Here is a 17624-nt window from a genome sequence, read left to right as displayed (position 1 = left end):
TTTAAGACCTGTTTAGATTTTGTTTTAAAAAATAAATAACTAAAAGGCTAAATTAAAGCAGACCTTTTCCAGTACACTTTCCATTCTCTTACAGCTGTGCAGTTTGTCTGTTAAACACGTATTGTGCATTCAGCACGGACCTACTTAGGCCCCTCCCTTACACGAAGACTCCGCCTACTCGATTCTTATAACTCAGACCTACACCAAACTACAGGTGGATTTAGTGACGAGCATAGCGGGCTTAGTTTGCTATATCATTTATTTACATTTGACGAGAAAACCGGACGATCTGAGCAAAAATGTCTGTAAGTGAAAATCTTATTATAATTTTTAGATTTGACTGTTTTTGTTAGAAATATTAGAAAGTAGAACAGTTCTGACTGACAGAAAGATGCTTTAATAGTATTTTGTGAACTAAGAAATACAACATTGTACTGAATTTTAAAAAGAGTAGCAATAAAGTGAGTAATATTTTTTTTAACTCTTGTAATATTGAACTTGTAGCAACATGTTATATACTGTTATCTGCCCATTGTTCTTGTACTGTACGAATGATGCTTGGGCTTGTCTGGACATGTTGCTCCTCTAACTAGCAATTCATTCTTCAGACTGTAGGGGGCATACGGCTATAAAACATATTGCGGTACATCTCTTAAGACAATCCTGTCTTCTTCTTTCACCTCAGCGGATCATCTGTCTTCATCTCACCCTATCCCCATCATCTTCCACTGTCACCTTTGTCCAGTATATCCAATATTCTTCTCTAATTTCCAAACCAGTTAACCTGAGCTGCACAAATTTCTGTCAGCTATGCCTCCTGTCGTTTTGTTAGTGCTGTCTCCAAACCATACATCACAGCAGTTTTACCATGATCTTGTAAATAATCATTTTCATATTCTTATCCCTCCATTAACCCCATCCTGTCAGTAGCAGAACAATTGAATAGTTCATGTTTTAAAAAAAAAAAAAAAAAAATGCTCTTCCTTTTCTTGCAGCTGGCTAAGGATCTGATGCACCAAAGTTTTGCGGAGGAGAGGAGGCAGCATAAGAAGAAGAGGCTGGTGCAGAATCCAAACTCTTACTTCATGGATGTTAAATGCATGGGTAGGAATTTTGGCTCATGGTGCAAAGTTTTAGGATTTATTTTTAGTTATGTGTGGCAAGCTCTAATTGATCTGCAAATGCTCATCAGGGTGTTACAGGATCACCACCATCTTCAGCCATGCCCAGACAGTGGTGCCCTGTGCAGGCTGCTCTATAATCCTTTGTAGGCCACGAGGGGGGAAATGCAGACTGACAGCAGGTAAGTACAATGCCAAAAACAGTAGCTTTGAATAAGATTCTCCTAATTTGCTTGCAAGACCTTGCTGAAATGTTTGACATTTCTCCCTCTAGGCTGCGCCTTCAGAAAGAAACAGACATGAACAGTAACGAACCTGGAACCATGCAGCAGAAATGCCCAAGGATAATCGAGGCTGAGCGATGCCATGTTGCAAATCCTCAGCAAATAGAGAAATTGCCTCTATTTATCTAAATGAGTACGATTTTACCCCCGTGTGGGGCTGAATGAGACAGAATCATCTGAATGCATGTACACTCCAAAGCAGATTGACATAATGAAGCACTTTGCTGTAAAGACATTGTCATTACTTCTTCTGCATGAGTAAAATGCAACAATCAAATTTGCAAAAAACTTCAGACAAGTCATGACTTCTGTAAAACATTTTAATAGGTTGACATGGGTGGGGTGGGGGTGGGTGAATGAAGTATTTCATAACAGTCTCAACCAAATGTGAGGCACTCTCAGTGGCTCTGACATGAGATGAAACCACGATGACCATCACAAAAAAAAAATAAAAACATTTCATGAATTGTCTGTGTTGTGTGTGTTCTTTGGTTTTGAGAGTTCCTCTGGCAAAAAGGAGTGGTGTAAATGAAACAAAACCCAAGGAAAAAAAAAATACAACTTCTCACATTACCTAACATTATTCTACTATATACAATAAGTTTCCATGGTTGATAAAACTTGACTGAGCTTCCAGTGGTTTGGGGTTTAGCTCACTCATATTGTAAATACTGGCTACACAATGGCATATTGTTGGTAATGATGCATTAGGTATCAGTGGTCAGGTCAAGCATTTAAGTGTTCAGAACGTCAGCATCAGGTTCAACACCTTGGCCAAAGAGGCATTACGTTATAATTAAATGTAAAGAAGTCTTAATCACTGAGCCTTGTTATCAGGTCATCTGTTCACGTGACTGTTGTGCTGTTCTAACACAAAAAGAGACTGAGACGAGCACAGATCTGTCAAATATCTGTTACTTTGCAGCCACTGGAGATAAAATGGAATAATAATAAGAAAAAAAAATGTTGACTAACTTCAAATTACCACTAGGTGGCGCTTAAAAGCCACACAAGACTGAGCAAACCCCTATGCCATATGTAGCCTATGTATTAAAAATAATCAGAAGTGTAATGTATGTGTACATAATGTGTAAAATTAAGTCTGTTTAAGTGGTTGAGTGACCAAATCTGAGGTTTCTTTGGACAAATTTAGTGCCAGTTCTTTGTAAGTGGTCAAAAACGAATTTCTACAAGAACATCTGTAGGTTTAAGAAAAATAAAGTAGCAGTGGATTCAAAAAATCTTTATAAAAAAAAAAAAAAAATTTGTGCTTGAAAAAAAAAAAGAAAAAAAAAAAAAAGGGGACAAGCATTAAGTTAATCCCCCTTTAGGTGGGGAATAAAGATTTTACAGCTCGAAAGGCGGAATGGAGTCGAACGTTTAATGGAATGTTAATGACGACCTCATCCTCTCCAGCTTCCTCTGTGTGTGTTTATAAGCTGTTCAGCTCCTGCAGGGTCTGGTCCAGGACTTGGTGCATGCCCAGATTCTCCTCTTTGGCATGTGATAGTTTCTCTGGGGAGAAGAAGAAGAAATATGACACGGTGAACCCTCAATCACCAGTTAGCAGTGCTCGCTCATTTCATGCCACTGTAATCTCTTCGTGAGGTTTGTCACACAGCACCCCTTTTTTTAAAGACTGCACAAAGGTCGGTGTTACTGGGCAGATGTTTTGCATAACTGGTTTGGTTAAGTTGTGCCACATGCAAAAAATAAAAATCAACCACTACAGAGTACCTTTCATGCATAAACTGCTGGAAGACTGTTAGTGGGATCATACAGGATGGACTTTTTAAAGGACTCGTTTGCTGCACAGTGAAGTCATTCGTATATCCCACCTTGTGGAAATGGCATTAAGATCTATGCATACTTTATGGACATACAAATCAGAAACCACCAAAGCGTGTAGATTAAAACCCAGGTGACTGCAAACTATTAATCCACACTAAAACCAGAAATGCTCACCTTTGTAAAACTGATATTCAGATGAACGCGTAGAGTAACAACTAATCATAAAATACACTGTTAATAACCTAATAAGAAAATCATAATAACCTATATAGTTAGCTGAGACTTTGCATCAAACAGTTCATAATTTCCTTACACACTGGCAACAAACAAACAAAAAACAACAGACAAAAGCTGCAAACTAGGAAAGAAAACGAGCTTTAATGAATTATGTTTTGCAGAGTAAGATCAGCAGAGGCACATACGATCAGAGGAGATGAACATTTAGAGGCACAGCAGACAGAGAGAAAGAGCGAAACATGTCTCTACAGAGATGTCATGTCATTGAGGGCATGGTCCAGCTCCTCGCTAATGGCCTTGTACTTCAGCTTCTGAGCATACAATTCATCTGGACGCCAGAGGTCGACAAGAAGCAGAGGCAGGTGCCAACGACAGCAGCGACACAAGCAAGCCGAAAGCAGGACGAGAGCGACAGACAGATGGAGGCAAAGAGCAGAGGGAGAAAGGAAGAGACAAAAAAATAGGTCAGCCTTTTTAAAGATGCAGAAATGCTTGGAAGAAAGAATGATGAATACCTAATTATGCTCAAAGCTCTTCACGTTTGTTTTTTGTTGCTGGGGGAGCTTTGAGCATTTAAGACTTTTGTGAAAGTCTCATAAAACTGATCCAATAAATCCATGAACTCAGCTGCCTGTGGTTCAACAACTAAACGATCCTGACCTAAAAAAAAAAAAAATGAGTACATTCTGTCCTCTTTGCTGCCGCTGCAGCTTCGTGGCTGACATGGAATACTTGTCCTTCAGTAACAAGGGTCTTTTATTAGCCTGTCTTAGTGAAATAGTTTCCATACATTTGGTTCCTGTGGAAAATCCTCTTTTCCACAGGAAAAAAATTCCAGTGATGCTGAAATAGGACACCTCTTCTAGAACTCAGGCCAAAACTCAGGTAAGTGATTTTGCAACTGTGTATGAAGATGTGCTCGTAGTTCATCAGCAAATAAATCACCATTTAATGAACCTGAACGCATCTTTGCAGGTTCACTTAAAGCTAGCAGACAAAATGATTTGGGCTCTGGGTGGCTGTGGCTACAATGTAGCTTGCCATCACCAGTGTGTGAATGTGTGTGTGAATGGGTGGACGACTGGATATGTAAAGCGCTTTGGGGTCCTTAGGGACTAGTAAAGCGCTATATAAATACAGGCCATTTACGATTTACATGTTCTGTTAAAAAAGAAAAAGATTTTGGGCCACAGATGCTGCAAATCCCCCCAAAACCTCAATATGAATGTGACTCTCGTACCTTCCAGGTCATCGATGCTCTTTTCCAGTTTGGCAACTGTCCTCTCGGCAAACTCTGCACGGGTTTCAGCCTGGGAGGAATTCAGACAAAGCATGTCAAAACAAACTGATGAGCGCCAACAAACACATCCATCATGAAAGACTGCAACAGGAGAGCTTTTCAGCCAGCCTTGCTAAGCTTATGGAAATGTCACATTTAACATTTTAGTGATGGAGGGGAAAATGCTACAAATGTCTCTGAATGACTGGATTATTCTCACTATTATAAATTTTATTCTTAATTCTGTGAAAACACCATCATCTCACCTCCTTCAGTTTGTCAGTCAGAACTTTGATCTCCTCTTCGTACTTGTCTTCTTTTTCTGAGTACTGGTGACAGACGGAGAGGCAAAGAAACAGCATTAGCTCACACTTAGCTTTCAGCAGCAAACGTGCACACAATGGGAGCACAAAACGGCACCATCCCAGGATTATTATTGCTTTGAGAGCTCATGGCGCCACTCCCTCGCTGGCACGTAACAGGAAAGGTGTTGGCTTGTCCTGGGAACAAGTTCTGCTGTTACGCTAACCACTGCAGGTCGGTTTCAAAACCAAGCCATGCCATATTTGCTAAAGAAAAGTTGTCATGAGGTAAACCTGGCATGAGGTAAACCTGGCATGCCGTTGCACTGCATGCCTGTGCACGGGCGGGAATGAAGCAGACACATTTCTGAGTGCGGCAGGTTTCTACTGGCTGCTTATATACACACACCTGAAACACCTTACGTAGCCAGTAACACCACTCATACACACATGAAAAAGAAAAAAAAAGCCTCAGTGGCTAATTTGTCATGCGGTAGATAAGTTGGTGTGCAAACATATATTTAAACAGCTGCATATCAAAGGAGTTCAGGTGCCGAGCTCCCTTATATAATAGCTTGAGTGCAAAATAAATGGTTTTAAGGAGGGCCTGATGATACACAGTTATAATGGAGGTAGTATGAAACAGTCCTTTGCCATGTGGTCTCTCTCTCTCTCTGAGGACAGCTCACCCAAATTACGGTGCACCGAGCCATGAGTAAAGCCCTAATGATAGGATTCGTGTGTGCATGGTGCCAGACTTGGTGTTCAGTATATATATTTAGTTTTTCTGTTTGTGTTTGTGAAAGACAATGAAAGCAACTGCCTAAAGTTTTAGTTTGTTTTGTCATATTATTAGATTTTCACAAATCACATTGATGCATTTTGACAGGAAACCTTTTTTTCCTCCTTTACTGGATAAAATCAGATTTTTTTAATATATTTGGAAGATTCTTGTTTGGAAAAACACCACCAATCTCCAGAAAGCCAAAGCAGAATTATTACTTCTTAAAGTGTCAATGCATTTCGTCTTGTACCTTCTCAGACTGGGCTTCTAAGGACTTCAGGTTGTTGGTCACATTTTTCAGCTCCTCCTCTAGGTCACTGGCTTTACTGTAAGGAGAATCCCACGCATACTTTGTTTTAATCTGCGAGCCGCACAAGAGACCATGCATCTGTATGTGAGTCAACGGATTTATACATTTGTGCGCTTATTGCATTTACCATTCTGAGAGCTCGGCCCTCTCCTCAGCTCTCTCCAGCTCGCCCTCCAAGATCACCAGTTTACGAGCCACCTGAGACAGAAAAAGAGAAATATTTTAAACTCAAAAAACTAAGAGGCTATTAACGATCTGAATAAGGGAATTTCTCTCTTGCACTTAAGCCGTCACTGTCAGAATCACCTCCTCGTATTTGCGGTCGGCCTCCTCTGCGATGTGTTTGGCCTCCTTCAGCTGCATCTCCTGAATCTCCATCTTCTCCTCATCCTTCATCGCTCGGTTCTCAATCACCTTCATTCCTCTGGGATGACAGGACACAGCGTGAGGAGAGGACAGACTTTCTTTTGTGAAAGTCAGGTGAACTAGATAACACACGTTCTCCCGCGCAAGGCAGACTTTTTCTCCACTTGTGTCTAATGCGAATAAGAAACTGACCTCTCGCTTTCATCTGCAGCCTTCTCTGCCTCCTCCAGTTTCTGCAGCGCTGTGGCCAGTCTCTCCTGGGCACGGTCCAGCTCCTCCTCCACCAGCTGGATCCTACGGTTAAGAGCTGCTACCTCACCCTCTGCCTGCAAAGGAAAAAAAAAAATAAAAAATAGGAAGAACTTTAGTCATGCATTTATTCAACTTTAAGTCACCCGAAGTTGTCTGTCGTCCTCCACCATAAAACAGGAAGAGAAGGAAATGACACAATGACAGAAGTCGGGGGAAAGAACTTTTCACCCTGTTTTCAGCAATTGTTGCAACAAAAATCAGTGAATGTCCAAACCAACCAGAAGGACGTAATTTTAAAAGTAAAAGGGAATAAAAATTAACATCTTGTAGATTTAAGCAAGGCCTGTGTGGACAGGATATGGTGATGTCCTGTCTACACTTCCCTAACAACTACTGTTATCAGGAGGTTGAATCTCTGTCTTTTTTTGAACTTAAGTTCCTCATCCAACAAATTGATGCATCACTTTAAAACCAAACCACATCTATTATGAACAAAAGTCCAAAAATGAACTCAAGTGTTGCATATTTCACCACATGAAACACTTTTTTTTTTTTTAAAGCTGTCAATGGAAGAGCAGCTATACAGTCACACAGTACAATGCCTACCCAGAACTCTGATAAAAATATTTAAATACAGCCACCTGAATATAATCATGGTGCTATGACGACAGGGAAATATTCACCCTTATCATTCATATCCTAATCCTCACTAACAAAGTGAATCCAAACAAAGGCTGCAAGTGAGTGAGTGAGTGAGTGAGTAAGGGGGAGACAGTGTAATCTACTCTGTGTGCTCTCTGGGGTCACTCGGGTTTCTCAAATCAAAATGTGACGGTTAAAATGTGAAATGGAGGCAGCTGGAGGTCGTTGGGAGATTCGTCCATAAAAGCAGGGCCCAACTCTAACCGTCTTTAATGAGAACATGCTGCATCTGGCTGGAAAGTGTAATTCCTTACAATGTAGCAGGACGTCTGAGCGAAACATTTAGACAAACTCAATTTCCGGTGATGCTCAAGCCACAACTGGACAAAGGAGGGAGAACGAATGGGCTTCTGCTCGTCTGCCCTCGATAAACAAAAAGCCAGAAAGAGGAAAAAAGAAAGCAAACAGACAACTACACAAGAATTTCCTCTGTTGGTCGGGGAGTTTATCCAACAATCATCTCCTTGGGAGTTGCATTCAAAGTAAAAACTGAGCTCAGTCTTAGCATAACACAAAGAACCTGCTGTTAAAATGAAAGTTCCCAACCAGACCGATAAGTTGCTGAACCATTCACTGAAACCCGGAGTACTCACACAAGTTTATTATGTCTACAAGCTCGCAGGCTGTATTCTCTGCTCTGATGAGGGCAGCAGTTAGTAGGTCAGTGACTCAGTAGCCAGTTTTTCAGTCCAGCAATCGCTCTGATCAACCGTCAGTGTCGCCACCATTCAGCTTACAGGCAGAGGAGTCATTCTGCGCAGAAATTGGTGACTGAAAGTCACAAATAGAAAATGAGATGACTGATAAGAAGGACCAATGCAAAGAAAAGAAAAAACAGAGAGCTTAAATATACTGAGACTTCCATTCTGTCATAGACTCGATATGTTCAGGAAATCCAAGCATGATGACACAGGCTTCATTCTCATTTTTAGTATTTTCTCCATCCTGCATCCATCTAATCTTGGCCTGGTGACCCGCCACTCCCACCGCCGGTCGTCTGTGTGTTTTTTTTTCCCCCCACCCTCTTCTTCATCCTCTCCCAGGTCCTCCCCTGCTGCACAGAAAGCTCACAGGGGAGGCCACCCATACGAGACAGGAAATGTCTGCCTAACTATCGCTGACGTGTCTCAAAACCGCCGGCACTTGACAGACGTTGAAAACCGAACCGGACACAGAATGAATGAAAAATCATAAATCGCTCAGAACATCTTGAAATCTCATCAGCAGTGTCGCTCGCACAGGTCTGCATCCATCGACGCCACATCTGGCTGCCCAGAAACGTTACCTAGTATTCAACTGCAACCTGAAATAACAGATATTGGTACTTCCTGTGTCCTGAATGGAGCAATATCCAGCACACAAACAAACATGCTATTCATCTGTTTTAGGTCATCTACGTTAGCGCACCAGCTGCTGTAATGTGCTTCCAGACACGCACACGCTCTGCAAACATGCAAACAGACACTCTTATTGCACCAATCTCTGCCTCTCACAAACACACACACACACACATATATAATTACCAGCTATCCAGTCTCCTACCCAGTAAACTGCGTTCAAGTATCAAAACAGACAAACATAAAAACCTCAGCTAACACCGGTATGGTGGCAGTGACAGAAATGTGTGCAACCTGGTGCCTTATCTGCCATCTGCTCATAGCAAAAAAGGCAGGGAGTGGGGGAGCCCCATACAGACAGAGACACCCTTGTGTCAGGTTTAAAAGGAAAAAAAATGAATGTATTTACAGGTTATCTCATGCTTCTAATTGACTGAGCTGTGAACAAAGAAGAGCCTTTCCTGTAAATCCTGAATGCACAGTTTTAGCCACAGACTCTTTTGCAGCTTTAGAAAATCATTTAACCTTGGCCGGTGCAGCCACAAGCCCAGCAGCAAAAGCTGACTGAAAAGTATTCAGAGCCTTTGTGCGAACACGATGTCAAAACAATGTTACCATAAATGCCAAGAAACAAGAAGTAAGGTTAACGACGAGCTTTCACTACTCATCATATAGCAAATGAGGATCTTGAAAAAAGGTGACAGGAAGTACGCTGCCCAACATCCTTTCATTTCCTCCCTTTGATTGTTCTTTCTTTCACTGCTCCGTCTGTCTCTCTGGCCATGCCCCTTCCTTTAGCACCCACTTTTCATTCTTTGGCTGCCAGGGACGCACCCTGCCTTATATGGTAAAACAAACTATGGAGAATGTTTGTGGTGGAGTATCAGGAAGACTGAGGCAACAACCACGCAGACTTTAAAAGATACTGGGACACAAGTAGCTGCTCTGTTGTCACCGTAAGTTAATATGTCACCAGCTTTCGAAGTCAGGAATGGAGCTTTACTGCTCAGTGCAACCAACAGGCTGTGTGGCTATTAGAGCCACAAGATTCCTAAAGCTTTAGCTCAACATTTCGGGAACTAAATTCTAGTCTGAGATTTAAAAAAATAAAAATAAAAACCACTGTTAACAGTCTCAAAACACAAAACTTTGGACTGACAAAATAGTTCCCAGCTACAGTGGAGACTATGGATAAGCTGCGGATTTAAAGAGCCTAACTGCCATCATTCCCAGCCAATAAATAGTGTTAATTAGTGAGCTTAGATGGGCTGATTACAGCAGATTACACTGACTGACTGCCATAGTTTCATTTTATTGTGCAGCAAGAAAGCAGTGCAAGATGTTCCAAGACATTAAGCTACCTTTTTAACAGACACTGCATTAGTAAGTGGCACAGACTACGGTACTACTGATGGCATGGAGTGATTCATCTGTCTTAGTTGAAGTTGGAGCACTCGAAGTGAGGCTGCAGACTGCTGGGAGTGACTTAAGAAATACCTGAGTGTATTACATATGTTAGAGACAGCATCAAGGACAAGTGAAAGAGGAATCTAATTACTGGCTGATTTCAGGGCAGTGGGCTAATGAGCGGCACAATGCTGTTGGGGTTCAGTGCAAGTTATTCCTGACTGCCTGCTGCTCTTAAAGTTACTCTGTGTTGGTTCGTGACAGAAAGAAAGTGTGTAATCATTTCCCACAAAGATCTGGCATGCAAAGAAAGCTGCATAAAGTATAAGGCAGTCTGTCATGAAGTATGTAAAAGACGGTTGTTAAACATTCAGACAAGCATCACAATGAGCTCCTTCAGCGCTAAACAATTTGTCGCCATTTAAAAGCATGTACTCAGACTTTTAGGAGGATCTCGACTCTGGTCTGAGTCTTCAGCTCAGTGTGTCTAATCCTAACCAGAGGCTGATTGCAACCCATTTGTGAACCGCACCACCAGGAATCCACAAACCATAAGAAAAACCAAATTTTTCCAGCGTTGATGCAATCTAACTTTCCAGATAAATATTAACAGGGTGATTTTTACCTGCAGGTCAAATATGAATCCCGGTAATCCGAGTTTCCTTCAGGTTACCATTTCCACTCTGCATTCACAAGCAAACAGACTCGCTGAAGTGACTCACTTTCATGGACTCTAAAAGCAGTTCAAACACAACTTGGTGCTGTATACATGCTATTTAATGACATTACAGCAAATTCGCCTGTGCTAGGACTAACCGAACAAATATAACCCACTCCTCGTTTGAATGAGAACCCTCAGCCTTGGCCTGCATAATCAGCAAAGCCACAAGCCACTTACATGGGAGTGTTCCCCAGGATGCCAGCGACTGCCAAAAAGTATCAACATGTGGCAGTTATATTTGGAAAGTTGAGCTATTCCCAGGGAGAAAGTCCAAAGAAAACAGTGAAATCAGGAAGTAATTCTTTCCACAGAATCTGCTGGAGACTCCTAGAGGCCCAGCAGAAAGCCTTAGCTGACCGCACAAAGCAACAAACGAACACCTTTAGCTCAGCAGATGAGTTTGGGGACGTTGTTTTTCACGATAAGCATTTTTTTTGAATGGCTTCCTGCAATTTACTCTCGATATGAGATGCAAGTAAACAAATACAGTTGCCATAAGCGTAGGATGCAACTTCAGTGTGTCTAATTAAATGTTGTAGTGCAAAAAAAGACTGCAGACTTCTGCTCTACATGGAGAGAATAGTGTTAGTAACTATAAGAACATAACAGGACACTAAAGATGAAGTGGCACATCAATGTAGAAACACCAACTTCACCGAGCACAGTAATCTTCCTGTGGATCAGGGCTGGAGCCAGGGGACAGGAAGTGTTGGGAGTAGAAGCGCAGGAAGTGCTGGACCAGGGTCGGCAGCCGACATCCTGGGAGGGTCAGTCGGAGGGAGGGCGTGCGTGGGGATTCCTCAGTAAGAATTCCACTTCCCTTTTTATATTTATTTCTGTATTTCAAACTTGCGTGTGGTGAAACACTGATGCTCACCATGGCAACTGTAAGTTGTCCTCACAACAGCCTCAATTTCAGAAAAGGAAGCAGATATTTTTTCCCCGTCTCTTTTTCTTATTTTGGTCATGACTGATTGTTTAAACTAATCGTGTCATTATTAAGTGTCTGACAGAAGGAGAAGCACTCAAATTTGCTTCCATGTTCCAAAAACAACTAATCTGCTTCATCTGTGCTCTTTACAGGACTCCGAACACAGTCAAAATGATCACCTCTGACCCGACTCTGCTGCGAAAACTGAACGAATTCATGTAGAGAAACAGTGGCTATAAACAAAAAGCATCACAAGCCTTTGACTACAACCTTAAATCATTACCGAGAGGTTAAGAAACATCCCCAGAAGCGTCAAAACCACAATAACATGAAGCAATTTTCTTTATCAGCGAGAGACGTAGCCAACGTTTTTGTACTCCCTCACACATTTTTAAAGAATGATTCATTACACGCGGCAAGGTTCTTGTTTTGATCTCCCCGCACTCAGAAGGATTTTCTGTGCCAAGGAATAACTCCAGGTTGTCCTAATTATTCACACATGGGACCACACCAGCCTCGCCACACAGTTGCACCACTCTGTTCGACTTTGAATGGAGGGACATGTGTGACATCAAACTGCTTGTGCACGTTAATCTTGACAGGAACGAAAAAATTTTTTTAAATGCAGCATCCACTCTGAAGATAAGAGTTTAACCACACCCTCCCATTTCAGTGTAAACACACTATACAAGACATACTTATAAGTACTGGTCAACAACTATAAGTCCACCTCTGAAACCTCCCAAACGGGACGCTGGTATGTAAGCTGATAATGAACGACACCATAAAAACACTGGTAACAGATTACTGGTTCATCAGTTTTGAAATGCTGGACCAAACTGACCAGCCAGTCTGTCTCATATGCAATAAAAAATTTTCTAACAATTAATTTCTTAAAAAAAACACAACCCTTTCAGCTCTTCATTGATGTGAGACCACACATGCACCCTGACAGCAGATGTAGCTATACGGGGCATCCCCATATCATTCATTCATTCAGTTACCATTCCTGTGTCAGTGTTTTGAAGTTCATGCTGCAGTTTGCACAAACATTGAACAGAAACACTTGTAAAGTACACAAAGCACCCACTGAACAACCACAAACTGCAACACAAACAAGCCAACTATGAAGCCAAACTTCTTAAACCGATGCCGGTATGCGAGTCCATATCAAAATAATTACCCACACGCCCAATGGCCAAATTAAAAAGGTGGCCTGTTACCTAATAGCCATCCTGTAACAAAGGGCTTTGCCTTGCAGCAGGCCCAACTCCTTTCATCAGTTCAGCTGCCATATCTTTACTGCCACACCTTCCCCTCCCACTCTCCTGAAGTCTTTCTCATTGTCCTATCATTAAAATAACTCCTATGCAAAAAGTATGGCACCGTGTGCCATAAAGCAGCACGTGAAACGAGTCAAAAACTGTTGCCTAACTGTGCTGCTACTAAGCGTTTTTCTCTCTCTCCCCTCCAGCCACTACCTTTTCTGCATGTGAAGCCATAAAACTCGGATGTGGGCACAGTCAAGAGACAGGCAGGTGACAGACCCGCCAATTACTCAATATATGAGTCACATCTGACACATTGAAGGCAATGGTTAAAGACGCTCAATTTGTGGAACTTTAGCAATGACTAATTTCAGCCCAAGCTGAGCAAATAACCCAAACTTTACAGTTTAATGTAAAGAGGTGTGGAAAACAGCTTTCAGTTGTTTCATTGTCCAACTTCACCAATTTACAGTTTGATTATAAAAAACTTAAAGGTGATCTCAACTGTTACTGACTGTTGATTGACTGATCAATGAAGCAGCTGATCTTTTACTTCTAGCTGAAAACATCAACATTTTTAGAGCTACTCCTTTGTGTCCCTAATAACAGAGGAGGCACTCTTTAACTGTGCCCTGTATTTTCCGATCATCTGTGGAGGCCCGAGGGTCAGCCCTTCAACCAGACAGCTGCCGAGGGAAAACAGCCACCCTTGCCGAAGTGCCTTTGAGCAAATCAGAGTGTTAAAAAGTGAATTCCATTGAAATTCCATCAAAACATTGTCCCATTAACCCGCAAACCAAATGGAATCTGACTGAAAATATAGTCACAATTATGACACAATTAACTCAAGAATTATTTTACTTTAAAAGAAATAAACTGGTCAGGCTAATAGATTCGCCACAATTTGCACAATCACTTCAACGCTGTCTACGTGGTCTAATCACTGTAGTTTCACAGCGGCCTTCAAGTCACACGGAGCATGCGCGAAGAGCTGTAGGAATCCAAACTTTTTTTTTCGTTGCAGACCAACGCCTTGCATTGTGGCACATTCACGCCCGCCACCAGTGAATCAATGACATGAGACTAATAAGACTTTTTAGAGGCGAATACGAACAATTCAGTCCGTGTTTAATGATTATAATACATGTGAAATGGCGACAATAGAAAAAGCTAGAACAATAGAGGAGTTGATTGTCTCACTTTTTCCCGGAGCTCCCGTTCACTGTCCAGCTCTCTCTGTAGGACCTGAGCCCGATCTTCTGCGTCGTCGGCCTGCTGCTGCAAACACTGAATCTTTCTCTTCACAGCATCCAGAGAGTTCACACCTGCCATTGTTTACTGTTTCCTTACTTAACTTAAGACTAAACGTAAAAAAATAAAACAGTTATGACTATGTATATGTTGTGCAAAAACGAGGCCACTGATTCCTGCTTATTTGGTCTATTCAGAGTAGTTGAGTAACAGAAAAATAAGACTTTTGTTCGTTGATTTAAAAAAAAAAAAAAAAAAAAGAAAGGAAAAACGAGAAAAATAGGCGTGAGTCCGGAGATAAAGTATGAGGAATGTAAAGGAGTCACTCAAGTGCAGCAAAAAGTTATATAACTAGGAAGCGTGAGTGTCCAGGTGTTCCCCGAGTGTTTCTTCTGGATTGTAGGAATGAAAAGTTCATGAGCGGCGCAGAAAGTGGTCCTCGGGAATGTAGGTAGCCGTTTTGGTCCGGACTCAGCTTCAGTTAGAGTTTGAGGAGCATACAGAATAAGCTACGCGGTGAGAAGAGCGCCAGACTGTGGCGGAGGAGGAGAGTGAGTGATTGGGTCGATGACGCCGAAGAGGGCGGGGCTTGAGAGTGAGCGAGCGTGTGTAAAAAGCTGATCCCTGTGACTGATGTGAGCACTGCTGCGAGACTTTGAAAAGAAAAAGGAGAGCCAGGATGAATTACTTTCAGTCATTGTGAAGGCGCAGTGTCCATTGTTTAGTTGTCTCACACAAACTTGATGTGACAGTTAAATTTCCCCTGAGTTTGTACTGCCTCCAGTGAAGTGTGAATAATTTGAGTATTTCCTCTTTTAAAAAAACCCACACAATTATATTTCATTCTGTCATCGTGGACTACTGGTTAAAGTGCCACTCTGCATATACTGTTCTAACTTCATGGTGGCAATCCAAATCTAAGCAGCAGCGATTAATGTGTTTTGGATGGCAACAGGTTATTTAACCTTAAACGACCACGTGGTCACAGAGAAGCTGTTGCTCCATTTCAGAGGGGTCAAACAACTGGCCTGCATCAAGCAACAGCTAAGGAGAATGATTAAAACTAGTGAGGAAGAAACACTTATCAGTGAGGCTCAATGGAAAAAAAAAAGGCTTGTGTTTGCTATGGGGCATAAAGATAGGACAAAGGTCACGTGGTCTGATGAGTCCAGATTTGTCTTCTTCCAGAATGATCAGTGGATCAGGCAGATAAAGTGATGCATCCACATGCATCTACTGTACAAGCCTGTGGGGGCAACACTAATGATCCGAGGCAGCTTTACCTGACCGGATCCAGGTTCAGTTAACATGTCCCCCAAAAACTGAGGTCACCTGACTACCTGAATACACTGAATGACCCGGACTTTCTATCAATTGATTTTTTTTCTTCTCTGATGGCACATGCATATTTCAAAGTGGCATGCTAGGGTTAGTTGGGCTCAGACTGTGCAAGTATCCTTATTATTCTTGACATGAATATAGAGCAGGGGTAGACAACTCCAGGCCTCGAGTGCTGGTGTCCTGCAGGTTTTAGATATCACCCTGGGTCAGCACACCTGAATCAAATGATTAGTTCGTTACCAGGCCTCTGGAGGACTTCATGAGATTTTGAGGAGGTAATTTAGCAATTTGAATCAGCTGTGTTGGATCAAGGACACATCTAAAACCTGCAGGACACCGGCACTCGAGGCCTGGAGTTGCCTACCCTGATGTAGAGCAAGGGGCAACCTCTAGAGGTGAAGCTAGCAGTAAAGTACCAAAAACGGCAATACCTTAAATTGCCACTTGAGGCTTGCTAAAAGCAGGTAAATTTAATTGGCTCAAATGTTCAAATACTAAACTTCACTGCAGAAATAAGCATGTTTAAAGCCAGATACTAACGCGGGTTTTTTTTGTTTGTTTGTTTTTTCCTTTTATGACCCATTTTAATTAACTAAAGTGATGCACAACTAGGCCCATGGTCACACTGAGCAAACATATGCCAGCTAGGTTGCTATACTCTGCTAAATCCGATCTTACCTAATATGAGGAGGTCTCTGAAATAGACCTCTCGGCCATATTTGAGATGTTGGTGTGTTTTTTCAGCAATTTTAATGCCGTAATCAGACAAATAATATGGCAGTCTACAGATACACGCAGCTAACCCAGGTTGCTACTGTTAGCTGATAACCTATCTCTAGATCTTCTCGTCCATATACGGTCACTTCAAGCTCTTAAAAAAGGGAAAAAATGGTGAGACTTCTCACCAGGTCTGCACAAACCAACAGGTAAGGTCACGATGGCTATATCCATCTTTTATTTACAGCATCTGGTCTCAAGTGACCACTTGTGTAATAGAATGTCATGCCCCTGCTCAATATGACAGTAAACACCTAGATTATTTCAGTGGGCAAAGACCAGAAATTGTGACTGGTGTGCTGGAATTTAAAAGAAGACGTCAGAATAAGTATTCCTTGGTGTGTTGCAGGCCATTTAAACAGCCCAAGATGATCAGTGAATCTCTAATATATTTCTAAATCCTTTTCAAAATTTTCATTATGTCGAATAAGACACCACCGGTGCCCAAAGGAGTACACACACAGTTTTTGCTGAGGACACGTGATTACTTGTATGCTGCTTAAAGAATGTGGCCATATGTGGCCCCGGCACCCTCCAGATGTAGTCAGTTATCTTGGGTTGACACCCACACTAACCAGTAACCTAAGCCACTAAGCCAAAAAGAAAAAAAGGGGGTAGCTAATGTAGGAGTGCAAAAAAGTGCTGCTGGTTCCAAAAACAAGACTCCATGTTCAAATACCGAGCTTTCAGAGCATTAAGAAACATGTTTACAGCCTCATGCAAAAAAAATAAGATTTCCCCATCTAATATCAACTCATGGGAGTCTAGTCTTTTTTGTAACATCCTCATGGGTACTGGAGTTAGGGGTGTAACTTCTTTGATAGACAGGCATCCAGACACAGGCATCTCTAGCTGATATCTCTGGTTGGCCTCACATTCACTAACTGCAGTCACTGAGCTCGACCCCTCCACTGTGTTTATGCTGTTGGTGCCATTTGGTGTATTATATTACAGCTTACTTGTGCTTACAGTATTTTATTACTTAGTTACCATTAATTAGCTGATATCTAGATTGTACAGAACAGTTTATGGACAGAAATTGATAGCCAAGCCTTAGCTGATAACTCAGCACTGCCCTTACATTAATGATGTGTGTGTGTGTGTGTGTGTATGTATATATATATATGTATATATATATATGTATATATATATATATATGTATA

The 17624-nt window shown here is 41.7% G+C and overlaps 2 protein-coding genes across 6 annotated transcripts in view; one reads left to right on the top strand and one right to left on the bottom strand.

Annotated features, from left to right (window-relative positions):
• The first annotated feature begins 160 nt into the window (after positions 1–160).
• Positions 161–2653, top strand: LOC102301796 (40S ribosomal protein S27). Of its 2 annotated transcripts, none has more exons than XM_005920787.3 (4): positions 161–305; positions 996–1104; positions 1193–1303; positions 1396–2653. In XM_005920787.3, the coding sequence occupies exons 1-4, from the start codon at positions 300–302 to the stop codon at positions 1422–1424; spliced, it is 255 nt and encodes an 84-aa protein (XP_005920849.1). In that variant the 5' UTR covers positions 161–299; the 3' UTR covers positions 1425–2653. The 2 variants fall into 2 exon arrangements, with proteins under 2 accessions (XP_005920849.1, XP_042076004.1); XM_042220070.1 differs by lacking the exon at positions 161–305 and adding an exon at positions 336–876.
• Positions 2654–2688: 35 nt separating this feature from the next.
• Positions 2689–17624, bottom strand: part of tpm4a (tropomyosin 4a) — a 20881-nt gene continuing 5945 nt past the window's right edge. Inside the window, exons 1-8 of one of the 4 annotated variants that reach the window (XM_005920785.3) lie at positions 14293–14916; positions 6667–6800; positions 6415–6532; positions 6236–6306; positions 6049–6124; positions 4979–5041; positions 4674–4743; positions 2689–2920 (exon numbers count right to left, since the gene is read on the bottom strand). In XM_005920785.3, coding sequence (XP_005920847.1) covers positions 2838–2920; positions 4674–4743; positions 4979–5041; positions 6049–6124; positions 6236–6306; positions 6415–6532; positions 6667–6800; positions 14293–14424 — 747 coding nt within the window. In that variant the 5' untranslated portion in view covers positions 14425–14916 and the 3' untranslated portion in view covers positions 2689–2837. The other 3 variants (XM_005920784.3, XM_005920783.3, XM_005920782.3) reach the window with 3 other exon arrangements.

This window comes from Haplochromis burtoni, unplaced genomic scaffold (assembly GCF_018398535.1).
Source record: "Haplochromis burtoni strain Fernald_Lab_line unplaced genomic scaffold, NCSU_Asbu1 Contig_42, whole genome shotgun sequence".
NCBI lineage: Eukaryota > Metazoa > Chordata > Actinopteri > Cichliformes > Cichlidae > Haplochromis > Haplochromis burtoni.
The sequence above is the reverse complement of the archived record's forward strand: the minus strand, read 5'-3'. Positions and strand labels throughout refer to the sequence as shown.

Excerpts from the sequence above, each read along its gene's own strand:
- LOC102301796 (XM_042220070.1), top strand. The coding sequence starts at position 811 with ATGCCTCCTGTCGTTTTGTTAGTGCTGTCTCCAAACCATACATCACAG. Across the intron at positions 877-995 it reads AGCAGTTTTACCATGATCTT|CTGGCTAAGGATCTGATGCA; the intron begins GTAAATAATCAT and ends CTTTTCTTGCAG. Across the intron at positions 1,105-1,192 it reads CATGGATGTTAAATGCATGG|GGTGTTACAGGATCACCACC; the intron begins GTAGGAATTTTG and ends AATGCTCATCAG.